At 41.0% G+C, this 12931-nt stretch overlaps 1 protein-coding gene across 3 annotated transcripts in view; it reads left to right on the top strand.

Moving 5' to 3' along the window:
* Window positions 1-2335: 2335 nt before the first annotated feature.
* SH3GL2 (SH3 domain containing GRB2 like 2, endophilin A1) overlaps window positions 2336-12931 on the top strand; it is an 87283-nt gene continuing 76687 nt past the window's right edge. For all 3 annotated transcript variants that reach the window (XM_087957648.1, XM_087957649.1, XM_087957647.1), the window contains exon 1: window positions 2336-2617. In XM_087957648.1, coding sequence (XP_087813774.1) covers window positions 2573-2617 — 45 coding nt within the window. In that variant the 5' untranslated portion in view covers window positions 2336-2572. The remainder of the gene's footprint in view (window positions 2618-12931) is intronic.

Raw genomic sequence — 12931 nt, 5'->3', positions numbered from 1 at the left:
CTTGCCTTAGGCATGAAAGCTGGCTAGGTGACTTTGGGCTAGTTGCTCTCTCTCAGCCCAATCCACCTCACAGGGTTGTTGTAGAGAAAATAGGCCTTTTACGTAGTTCATGGCAGACATGTTGCAAATCTCTATTAATGTGATTTTCATTGTGATTTTCTGCTCAGCCATTGCTTTTTATTTCTGATCATTTTAACTAGGGATATCTAACAAAATATAATAAAAAAGTCACAATGGTATCTGAGATGGTGTGATTGAACCTCCACTATTTTTTTGTGCAGACGTTTGTGAATCTGATTCCAATTCCAACTACCTCCTGTTAGTTTAAAGAAGATCAATGAGAAGGAATTGCAGGGAACTTAGAAAGATTAATAGGCCTGTACTGCTGAGAAAACCACCAACTAGCTAACCCAGTATGTTAAAAACGTGTCCCATTTGAGGGTCACACTATTAAAGATGGTAATTTAACATCAGTAGGGTTCTAGATATTCAGATCAATTTTGCTGGCTGGGTTTAAAAACTACTGCATACTCACAAATTAACAGATCATACTAAAAGCACTAAGCATCTAGTTAGCAAACGGTATGCACATTTATTTTTAAATAAGTACTTATTATTCCAAGCCCACTAAAATCACCGCGGTTACTATTCGCACCTTGTCCAAACCAAAACCACCGCAATTTCCCAGCTTTGAGGATGTCGCAGACTCCTTTTTTTCCCCGGAGAAAAAAACAACACCAAAAGCTTCTGGCGACTTGCAAGCCGAATGAGCGTGTGCAGACGAGCCCAATCTCCCCCATCTTGAAACTCACAAGCCAGGATTGCCGAGAAGAAGAACCAAGACTGGGATGGGCAACAGGGACCGAAGCGCACCTTGAACTGGCCTTGGGCAACCCCTTCCATCCATAACACACACACAACCTCACAATATACTCGATCGCCTAATACTCTTAGTCCCAAGGGGTGGAGATCTCCAAATGCCAGTGATCTTCAACTCCTGCATAGAGATTGGGGGGGGGAAGAGGGAAAGAGAGAGAAGGAGAAGGAGAGGGAGAAGGAGGGAGAAGGAGAGGGAGGGAGAGAGGAGAGGGAGGAGGAGAGAGGGGGAGAGGAGAGGGGAGGAGGGAGAGAGAAGGAGAGGGAGGGAGAAAGGAGAGGGAGAGAGGAGGGAGGGAGAGAAGGAGAGGGGATGAGGGAGGGAGGGGGAGAGAGAGGAGAGGGAGGGAGAAAGAGAAGCAGAGGGAGAGGAGAAGGAGGGAGAGATGGAGGAGAGAGGGGGGGAGGGAGAGGGGAGAGAAGGAGAGAGAGGAGAAGGAGGGAGAGATGGAGGAGGGAGAGGGGAGAGAGAGAGGAGAGGGAGGGAGAGGGGATGAGGGAGAGAGAGGAGAGGGAGGGAGAAAGAGAAGCAGAGGGAGAGGAGGAGAGGGAGGGAGGAGAGAGAGAGGAGAGGGAGGGAGAGAGGAGAGAGAGGAGAGGGAGGGAGAAAGAGAAGCAGAGGGAGAGGAGGAGAGGGAGGGAGGAGAGAGAGAGGAGAGGGAGGGAGAGAGGAGAGAGAGGAGAGAGAGGGAGAAAGAGAAGCAGAGGGAGAGGAGAAGGAGAGGGAGGGAGAAGAGAGGGAGAGAGGGAGAAGAGGAAGGGAGAAAGAAGCAGAGGGAGGGGAGGGAGGGAGAGAGGGAGGGGGAGGGAGAGAGAGGAGAGGGAGGGAGAGAGGAAGGAGAAGGAGAGGGGAAGAAGGAGAGAGAAGGAGAGGGAGGGAGGGAGAGGAGCAGAGGGAGAAGAGAGGGGAGAGGGAGGGAGGGAGAGGAGAGGGGGAGGGAGAGAGAGGCAGAGGGAGAGGAGAGGGGGGAGAGGGAGGAGAGGGGAGGGAGGGAGAGGGAGGGAGAGAAGCAGAGGGAGAGGAAAGGGAGAGGGAGGGAGAGAAGGAGAGGGAGGGAGGGAGAGAGGAGCAGAGGGAGAAGAGAAGGGAGAGGGAGGGAGGGAGAGGAGAGGGAAGGAGGGAGAGGAGGGAGAGAGGAGGGGGAGGGAGAGAGAGAGGCAGAGGGAGAGGAGATGGAGGGGGAGAGGGCAGGAGAGGAGGGAGAGAGAAGGAAGGGAGGGAGAGAAAGGAGAGGGGAGAAGGGAGAAAGGAAGGGGAGGGAGGGAGAGAAGCAGAGGGAGAGGAGAGGGAGGGAGGGGAGGGAGAGAGAGGAGAGGGAGAGGGAGGGAAAGGGAGAGAGGAGGGGGAGGGAGAGAGAAGCAGTGGGAGAGGAGAGGAGGGAGAGGAAGGAGGGGAGGGAGAGAGAGAGGGGGAGAGTGTCATAGGAAGAAGACGCCTACGTTTTCTTTCTCGGCTCCCACCGGGAAAAGCCAGGCAGGAGAAGGGGGCTGAATCAAAAATGTGGCGCCTTTCCCTTTAAGAGGACGAGTTCCCACGATTTGACGTCAGGGTGTTTCTTTCTGCACCGCAGCCGGGATCTGATAACCCGTCGGGGAAGGTGGAGGTGGAGGGGGGACAGGAGCCAGGAGAGGGCAAGAAGCATCCCCGGCCGCTCCCCCAGCAGCTCCCAGGGCCCGTCCACCTCCCGCAGCCACCATGTCCGTGGCGGGCTTGAAGAAGCAGTTCCACAAGGCGACGCAGGTACAGTCAGAGCGTCGGGAAAACCGGGGCTGCTTCTCGAAGGAGATTCCCGGCCGGGGCTGAGGTGGGGAGGGGGTGCAGAGAGAGATGCGCGTTGACTCTGACCAGCTTTCCCTGCACTGGGATCAAGAGATGCGGGGGGCCTCTAGGGGGCGCTTCGCTTTTGCCTTCCGCACCCCGGCCCTATGGGGTTGGTGGTGGGAAGGGAAGGGGATGCGATGGCCTCATTCCCCCCCTTCTCCTCCAACCTCCCGAGGGGGAGAAACCCGCCAGATGTCGCTTCATAAAGCGAAGGGCTAGGAAAGGAGGTTGGGGGGGAGAGGGGGGGGCAAAGGGACGCGCGGTTTTGTGCAGCCTCTTTGGCGCACTTCTTGCAGGAGGCGCCCGTGAAAGGTGCCCGCTTTCTCCCCCAAAAACCCATCCTTTTCTGCATAGTAGCAGAAAAGAGAACGAGAGAGAAAGAAAGCGCCTTGAATGTCAGCATTTGGGCCAAAGGTGCAGCGAAGAGAGAGAGAGAGAGACCCGAGACCGGCGCGAAGAGACTCCCCGGAGGAGAGGCGCTTTTTTTTTTCTGCGGGAGGCGAAGTGACAGCTCACCCGCGGGCGCCCTCTTGCCGGCCGTTTGACCCGCTTTGATGGTCTTTTTCCCCCGAATGGCGCTTCTTCGAAAGGGCACCGAACGCGCGGAGTTCGGGTCTCGGCCGAGACGGAATGGCGCCCTCCCTTCGTTCTCCCATCTTCCCCCCCACACACACACACACCGACCCTTCCCTCAGAGGGCAGTTTGGCCCCTGCAAAGCGCGGGAGATGCCTGTTCGTGCCGCCCCCGCTCGGTTTCCAGCCTTTCGCGGAGGGAAGGGGTGGTGGGGATGGGAGGAGAAAAGGGAGCGGAGTCCGGCGGGTGAGCTGAGGTGATAACGTGCCGGGCTCCGATTAACGGTCCTGGGTGCTTTCTGGTTGGCTCGGCGGGCCTGGCGCTTATGTAAACCTCTTTATCCTGCAGAGGTATCTCCTCTAGGCCTGGATCTTGGCCTCCTCGGATAGAGGAAGAGCTGAGTTAAAATAATAATCATAATAAGTCCAGGGGTGTTATGGATCTTTGAATTCAAATACTACTTAAAAAATGGACAAGGAGGGTTATTTAAGTTAGGTGCCTCAGACAAGCTTGAGACCTTTTGATATAGATATATTTGCCTGATGGATAATGGGGCAATGAGCTCAATTTCGATAACTAGAACAGTTCCGGAGTAAGAGAAAGATTATTAGTCTGCCAAACAGGGAAGGGACAGGAAAATCCTACCCTTCTCAGTTTGGGAGAAGAAGAAAAAAAAAAGGTGTTTAAAAATTGACCTTGTCCCATTGATCTGCATCTGCCATTGGAGGTGATTTAAAAATAGATGAAATAATGCGCACAGTGAGCCCTCTGTTGCCATTTTGGAGAGAAAATCTAGGGATTATGTGATATTTAGTGACATTTAGTGACAGTGATATTTAGGTTACACAGATGTAAATTCTACTAATTCCACTGGATTGGCTCACTGATTAATTTGCAGAATGGAGAGAGCTTTCTTTCTTTTTGATGTTGGCATTTCAAAAAACATGATTTGGTGATCTTTACTTAGATGTAAGCCAAGGATAGGAAAACTAAATAAATTCCATAATTATGCAAACTCTGACCTAAATTCTATGCACCATAAAGACCACATTTTTTGTGAACCATTAAAGAGAGCATAAAGCCTTTTAAAGCATCTTCTAACATTGGATGTGGGTGAGTGACTATAATTTGTAAAACTTCATGCCCCTGAACCCTTTTGCCCAGTAAGCAGGAGAAATAGACCTGTGTGGACTTAAGGGAACTGTCCCTCCACACATTTTCAATTTCTAAAAGTATGTTCTTTGCAAATTTTTATCAACTTGAAGATCACACGTGGCTCATTTCATACATCAAAGAGAGTCTATGGGTATGACCTGGGATGACTTGGCTCTGGGATGACATGGCATTTGTGATGTTAAAAGTTGAAATCGGTATGTTAAGCCTCAGCGAGGCTTTGATTTGTTCCTTAAACCAGGGGTCCCCAACCACCAGTCCAGCGGACGGTGCAGTCCAGCGAACAACTCCTACCGGGCCGCTGGCTTGCTGGGCGCCGCCATCTTTTTGATGAAAAGTGCTTCCGGTGAGCTTTTCCGGGAAAGCTCACCGGAAGCACGTTTATCAAAAAAGATAAGCGGCATCGCGCTCCGGTGAGCTTTTCCGGGTGAAAGCTCACGGAAGCACGTTTTCATCAAAAAGATGGCGGCGCCCAGCTGATGCAGGTACCGGGCGCGGCGCCCAGCTGATGCCGGTACCGGGCATGGCGTAAAAAAGGTTGGGATCACTGCCTTAAACTATTACAGTTTTTCAAAAGGGGCAAAATTAGCTGGCATTCTACGTTCTGAAAGTAACGAAAGGGAATGAAATGGTCTACATCAGTATTTAGCAGGTTCTGACCAGTTCTGGAGAACTGGTAGCGGAAATTTTGAGTAGTTCGGAATACCACCTCTGTCTGGCCCCACCCCCATCTATTCTCTGCCTCCCGAGTCCCAGCTGATTGTCTAGGACCTAGGTCTTTTGTTGCCCTGCACAGAAGAACGGAGCTGGAAAGCAGGTTAGTGGGGAGGGAACGGGATTTTTGCAGTAACCTCCTGCAGTAACCTACAGTATCCTTCCCCTGCCACACTGGGACCAAGCCACGCCACGCCCACAGAACTGGTAGTAAAAAGTTTTGAATCCCACCATTGGTCTACATTGTAACATTTTGCTCTATCATTTTGATCTAGTCGGTCTTCAGTGAGAGCTGCTAATCAGGTTAAATCTGTCAAGAGGGAAGCGATGTTTTGACATTTAGCTACTAGTTAGAAAAGCTCGTGTAAATTTTGTATTTTAAAAAGTGAGAAAAATTCTCCCTTAATTAAGCGAATGAATGCCATTAGCATTGATTAGATCCTGAATCAAGCAGCTCATTCAGTGAGTCTCCGGTGCCATTAGTTATTCATTTGGATATGTATGGAAATATAATTCCATCAGTAACAAAAATCCTGTGAGTTTGTTATGTTTGGCTTATGTGCAGAGAGGATACACCTCCTTACTACACCTCTTTACTATGTCTCATTCACTTCCTGTATGTGCCATTACATATCTGCAACATTCATGCTTAAATACAGTGAATAAAAAGAAATTCTAAATAGTCTTGCTAGAATAATCTATAATCTTATGGCTCTTAATAGGGAAGCATAAATAGTTATTCTGAAGAAAAATTAACATGGAGTTTATCATTATTTTAAACAGTACTATATTTTTTTAAAATGGAGTAAACTGCAAAGCTAAATGTAAAAATCTCAGAAACTTTAACTAAAATACATTTTTTAAATGTATGTGCATTTTTGTTGTGATTTACATTGGAATTGGTCCAGTTTCCTTGATGTGCTTCTGGTTAGAGTTGAGGTCAGTTTGGTGATTCCTTGTCTTTTGTTCACCTCTTCAGTTAATTAAGACCCTGATATAGCATACAAGTTTAAGGTACGATATGTTTCTTGTACCTTCCATCAGCTGCATAAGATAAAAGCTGCCCATTCTTCAAGAATTTTGGTATTAAAAATACCTTGCATTGATATTTTCGATGAATCTTAAACGTTGCCATAAGTGCCACATTTTTAAATGAATGGTGTAACAAAAGGGAGTTGGGGGCCCAATGAGAAATTCATAATGATTGGCAGATAAATAATTGGGTAGTACTTTCTGAATTCCTGCCTGAACAGAGGGCTGGACTAGAAGACCTCCAAGGTTCCTCCCAACTCTGTTATTTGGTTAACAGGAGTTACATGATCCCAGGGTTAAGTAATCAGTTTCTAATTCTCCTTGTTTTCAGCTTCAGCAGTACTTTACTCAGTTGCCCTTCCAAATCAAGAGGTTCAGAACACCAAGAGAACATGAGTAGTTCAGGACACAGATAGGACATGATCAGAAAATAGCTCCATTGCAGTTCACTGCAGAGGTGGTATTAGTCCTTTCCATTACATAAACAATGTTAGAAATGAAAAGTAAAGGCTGTGTGATGAGAAGTAACTTTTGATGTAACTTTAAAGTTATTTGGGGGGGAAAGTTTCCAGAAGTTTGTGCTTTCTGTCTTTTTTAATATGATTTTTATGAAAGAATTGTTTTAAAAAAGATAAAAACTAATACAAACTAATATGAGTTAAAAACAAATCAAAAAGAAAGCTAAAAGTCCAAAGAAAGTAAAGACAAAATAGAAAAGAAAGGAAAAAGGTACAGATAAGTAGTTATACCAGTTACAAGTACTAATATAAATTTAGCTCTTAGTCTGTAGTTACATAATTTTTTTAAAAATCTGTTTAAGATTATAACATAGTGTAAATTTTAGTCCTCTCAGCCACATATTTTCCCATTGTTCCATCTGTATATTATAACCAAAAATTAACCCACTTTATTATACATTCTTTCACTTTTCTTCCATTTCATATTTCAATAAAAGTTTATACATTTTAACAATTATATACTATTCATTTGTGCACAATTGTTTCAAATTCAGTCTTACAATGTTCAAAACCATAAGTTCTTTCATCTACTTTAAATATGTCTAATAATTGTAAATAAGAGGATCATTAACCACTATATCCCTCTGCCACAGGTGGTTCTTTTGAGTTTATTTTACATTTTATGTCCCCTTGAAAACTTTTTAATATTTCACAATAAGTCATCAGTGTTTGTGTTTCTTGCTTTGGAAACCGAAAGATGGTTTCGGGCAAAACCTACACATGTTCATATTCTCAGTTTGGCACATCTAATACATTACATTGGAGTTTTTAGACCCACAGCAACCTTCACTTTTATCATACCACAAATACCCATGCCGCCCAAATCTCAGATCATGTGCTTCTTACTCCAAAAGCCATCTATTTCTCAGCAACCCTACAGTTTCATCCAAACCAAACCACAAGCTGCAAAATTCAGTTTTAAATTAGGTAAACACAAACTTCCTCTTTCTTTTGCCTCTTATAACACCTTATCAATAAAGGAGAATATTTGCAGGTCAGCCAGGGTTGAAATGAGGGTCCTTGGTTGTTTTCCTCTCTGAGCTTGGTTTTTTTCTTGTAAACATTCCATTATCTAAATTAGGTCATATCATCAGTGCAAATCTACTATTGACTAATACTAGTTTGGGCAATGAAACAACTACAAGAAAGTAATAAAGCTCAGAAACCACCAAGAGGGTACCTCATTACACCTTATATTTAATTTGTGCTTTCTTTCTCCCTGCCATAACAGTTTAGATATGCCACTGTTCAAATGGTACATCAGTTGTCGAAACAGATATCTTTTATAAAATCCCATTTTAGGAAAGTCATCTTTTTATCACAGTAATTCTCCCCAGCAATGTTCATTGCAATTTTTGTCCCATCTTAACAGATCTTTTAAACTTTATTCCATGCCTTAACGTAAGTTGTTTTGAACTAACATGCAATTCATATTTGTCATAGAGATATCAAGCTGTTATCTTCTCAATCTTAAAACTTACCTTATTCATCAATTCTGTTCCTTCTTCTATTTTCACATTTTTTGTTAATCTTTTTCCTATCTTGAAACCTGCTAATGGACCAAATTCATTTAATTTGCATATTAATATTTCATTTCCCTTTATTCAGTCTTTATCCCCACAATCATTTCATCTTTTATCTATATTCAGTATTTCAAGGAACAAAGAGGGGTATCCTTGTCTTGTTCTTTTTTGTATATCAAGAGTATTGTTGGAATCTCCATTAAAAATTATTGTTTTTGTGAAATGTAAATTGATCTTACCCATTTTCTAAGCTTCCTCCAACATTTGTATCTTCCAAAACCTTGAACAGAAAAGCCCAGTTCACATTGTCAAAAGACTTATTTGCATCTAAGAAGATCAATGCAGCTTTTTTTCTTGTTACGTTGCCCCAAATACTCAAAAATATTCAATATATTTCTAACATTGTCCGTTAAACTGAATTTTAGGTAAAAAAAAATGATGTTCATGAATACATTCTTGCAAAATTGTTTTTGGTCTCAGTTCTTTTGTTGTTGTTCCTGTTGAAATAATTATATAGCCAAATTTTTTATAAATTAAATATCTGCAAATGGAATAGCTGTCCATTATCCAAGAGTATATTCTTGTTAGTACTCATATTAGAGGGAATGATAATGGGATTTATCTAAGAGTGTTTGGCAGAACTAGTGTATGTATTCTTACCCACCCCCCCATCATCATGTTCATATTTGTTGGAAGAAATAAACATTTCCTTTTTCCAAGAAGCATAATGCCAAAAGGTGTTTTAACCCTCTGAATGTGTCACTGAAGATGCGAAGCTAAACTAACTTAATTGCAAATAGATATAACAGGAACTCTTACATGAGTTCATGCTTTGGGTGAACTCAAATCACGTGCTCTGTAAAATGTGAACTGACTGTGTACATGTCCTCAAAACAAAAAAAGATTACTACCTAATATTATTTGAGGGAATAAATACAATAAATACAGGTAGACCTCAACTTACAACAGTTCATTTGATGACCATTCAAATGTCACTGAAAAAAGTGGCTTATGACCATTTTTCACACTTACGACCATTGTAATATCCCTGTAGTCACATGATCAAAATTCAGACACTTAGCAACTTATTCCTGTTTATGAAGTTTTGGGGTCACGTGATCACCATTTGCAAACTTCTGACAAGCAATCAGAATGGAAAAGCCAGATTCATTCTACAATCGTGTTACTAACAACTGCAGTTATTTACTTAACAACTTAAATGTTTTGTTAGCAACAAAACTTTTGATTGTGGTTGTAAGTTGAGGATTACCTGTATTATGTTGGCTAATGGAAAACTATCCTTTTTGGTTATATTGCTATAAGAAATAGATGAAATTTCACTAGATAGGATTTCTGAGATAACACTTGATAAATATTTCATACTGGAAGCAAAAAGCAATACAGGTTTCCTGGTTTCTTGAATAGCATGTTTTTATTCCCATGGTTGAAAAAATTTTTTATGTGGATATAGCTGAGTTAGAAAGCTGACAGGTGTTACTGATGTCCCTGTTTTCTCCTCCTTTTTCTTTGCTTTTTCTGCTGATAAAGGAACAAGTCACGGGTTAAGATTAATCCCTTACATTTTGTGGGAGGCTTAAAATGTCCCTACTGGGAATAAGGGTAATTCAGTTCCTAATGAGTAAGATTTAAGGGCTGTAAACCAATTTAGCAAGTGCTGAATTTACAGTTGAGATGAAAAGGTTTTGAAATTTACACAGCTGTGAAGTGTTGAAGTTAATGGAGTTGTTTTTGTCACATGGTGAAGATGATTGAAGAAAATTATGGGACAAAATGTGAAATTTCTGCAAAGGTCCTAAAGATAAAGGGCACAGATTAAAACTGTTGTCCTTAATAATTATCACAAGGTTACTGAGGTGACATTGCATCAAACCTAATTAACATGGCCAGTAGTAAGGAATGATGAAATTGCAGTCTTAACAACAATGGAAGGTTACATTCTGCCCATTTCTGGTGTACTAAGAACACATGCATCAGTTTAGCCGATTAATGCTTCTCTGATTATTTGACTTTTTCACTTAATTGGTATCTCCCATCTATAACCCAATAGATAACCATTCTATGTAATTTTTCAGCTATCAGTTCTTTCAAAGCATTGTCCATGTTAGAATATTCATCTTTGAAAATGTTAAGACTAACATGGCTTACTTCAGAATGTCACACGAACAATCAATCTACATCTAAATCAGGGATGTCAAATTTGCGTAGTCATGGTGGCATCACATGATGTATTGCAACTTTTTTTGAACCAGCCATGGGCGTGGCCAGCACGTGACACATCCAGCCCTAAACAGGGGAATCCTGCTACTAATTTATCTTGATGCTCAAATTAGATGCAACACAAAGATTGTCTCTATTTGGAGGGGCCTGTAATTTTTGTGTGTGTAATTCATTTCTTTAGCAAAAGAAATGGAAGGAAAGTTTTCTGACATTGCAATGTTTAAATATGACTATTAACTTTGTGGCCCTAGACCAGGGCTGTCAAACTGGCAGCCCGAGGGCCGGATGCATCACACGCCCAGGCCATGCCCAGTCCCAGCTCCGTGAATGGAAGAAAAGTGGTGAGTTTCATACCCGTGCCCCAGACAAAAAGGGAACAGTCTGGAGGTCATAAGTAACTGCCAGAGCCTCCAAATTGCTGGCTTGAAATTCAGCAGGAAAAATGCACAGATTTCAGTCATATACTTTTGTCTCTTTAAGCATTGGGATGAAATTTTTTGCCTTGTAGAGGTCTAAATTTCCATTTGCATTTATAACCACCTAGAAACCTGGGGAAAATGGGTCACCCTTTTATAGTGTCACCATCAGAAGTTTCAGATGGTCTCCTGCAGCCATCTTAATCCTTCAAACATTGATTTATATCCATAATTCGATTTATATCCATAAATAATGGATGAGTGATTTATATCCACAAATAATTACCAAACCATCTGGTAAAGTCAAGGTTTTTTTAAAGGTTAATGTTGATATGCATGCATACATTAAAACATGTAAATATAACATCTTGCTGCTTGTCAGCTAATACCATTGTGCTCTGAAAATTGGTTCATAAAAATTTCTATTCTTCAACAATCCATTTGCAATTTTCAGATTTTGTGTTAAAAAAAATTCATCTGGATTAAAATCTACAGAATTTTAAGAAAGGTCTTTTATACACTCAGTCGCCATTTATATATCCATATATGCTACATTGGTATATGTTAATTGTTTTTTCTTCCTGCACTGCCTATTTGTCTTCAGGATTTCTGCCTTTGGTGTGATTTTTTTTATCAGCACAGTTATTTCTGTGATGATGCAATTATGTAATAACAAACTTTATTATTAATCTCCTAGATTTTAGAGATGAAATTCAAAAAATGTGTTGGAGTTTACTGAGGATTTCATTGCATTCTATTCTAAGCAATGAAATTCAAGATTATTATTTTTGCTGACAAATTGTAAAAGGACTTTCATACCAGAAAAGCAAAAAAAGTTATACTTGCTTGTTTCTTTGTGGGTTAGCTCTGCAAGAACTGAGCTCTGTTCTGTGAATCTTATTGCAGGTTTAAGCATTGAGTCAGATTTGACTAGTTTTTGAATGATAGATGAGTTCATTTCCACAATTCCAGACTAGACCCCTGAACCTGATCAAGGGCTCCCTGCAATGTCAAAATATGAAGTTCCATACAAAAATATATTTGATCTTAAATCTTGTTGAATTCAGGCATCTGTTGGTGAACAACTTCTGTCACAAGTCTCTATTGTTGGAAAACCTGGAAATAAAGGGAAAAGTACAGGGCTGTGCAGACTTCCCTTTATCCAGATGAGCACATATAGAGGTCTCAATTCTTGTTAATGATCTTAGGATTTTTTTGGTAACTTTTGGCAATTTAGCAAATTGGATATAAAACAACAATACTGATCTTTCATTAAGTAAAGGGAGTTTTAAGTCAGCTAAAAGTAAGCATTTCTTCACTTAAGGCATCGTTTTATCTGTGACATTTGTTGCCATTAAATGAGGTTTGATAGCTATCTATTTAAACAGTTCGAGAAGGATTAATTAATCTCTAATTAATTCATGGAGATTAATTTATTAATGGCTGGATGGCCGTTAATTATCTCTCAAAGCGAATGGCAAGTTTTGGAATTGTAGGAATTGGCAGAGGAGAAGAATCCATATTTGTGAATTCCTTCAATGCTTTTGTAATAATTTTTTTTATTTTTATATTTTAAAAACATCTCTTTTGGTGAACAATGTGGTTCCAGGTTTCTACATTTCAAAACAAACATGACCTTAGTTACATATTTATCTTTCATATTCAATTTCATATCATATCATTACTTTTCCCATTTTCCTGTAAATTTTCTCAAATATTCCTATATTCATCACATTGATTTTATCCATTTTCAATTCATATCTTAGCTTATTTCATTTTTCTTTAAGTATTCTCATGTCTTATTTTATAATCTAAAATTCTTATTTTGTTTCTATATTCATTATACTTTTATATTTTTATGTGTCACATTTGCAATTTTATCACATACTTGTATTTCATTATTCAGTAAGTTTCATCTTAATTCTAATAGTTCAAAAATTACCCCCTTTAATTATCAATTCGAGTGTGCCAAAAAATTACCATAATATGATCACTTTTTAATTATCACATTCTAGGTTAATAACAATAATCTCCTAACTACTACA

Source organism: Notechis scutatus, chromosome 2 (assembly GCF_049901735.1).
Source record: "Notechis scutatus isolate UNSWTSFEM ecotype Mainland chromosome 2, rNotScu1.2, whole genome shotgun sequence".
Taxonomy (NCBI): Eukaryota; Metazoa; Chordata; class Lepidosauria; order Squamata; family Elapidae; genus Notechis; species Notechis scutatus.
This window is presented reverse-complemented; position numbering and strand designations above follow the sequence as displayed.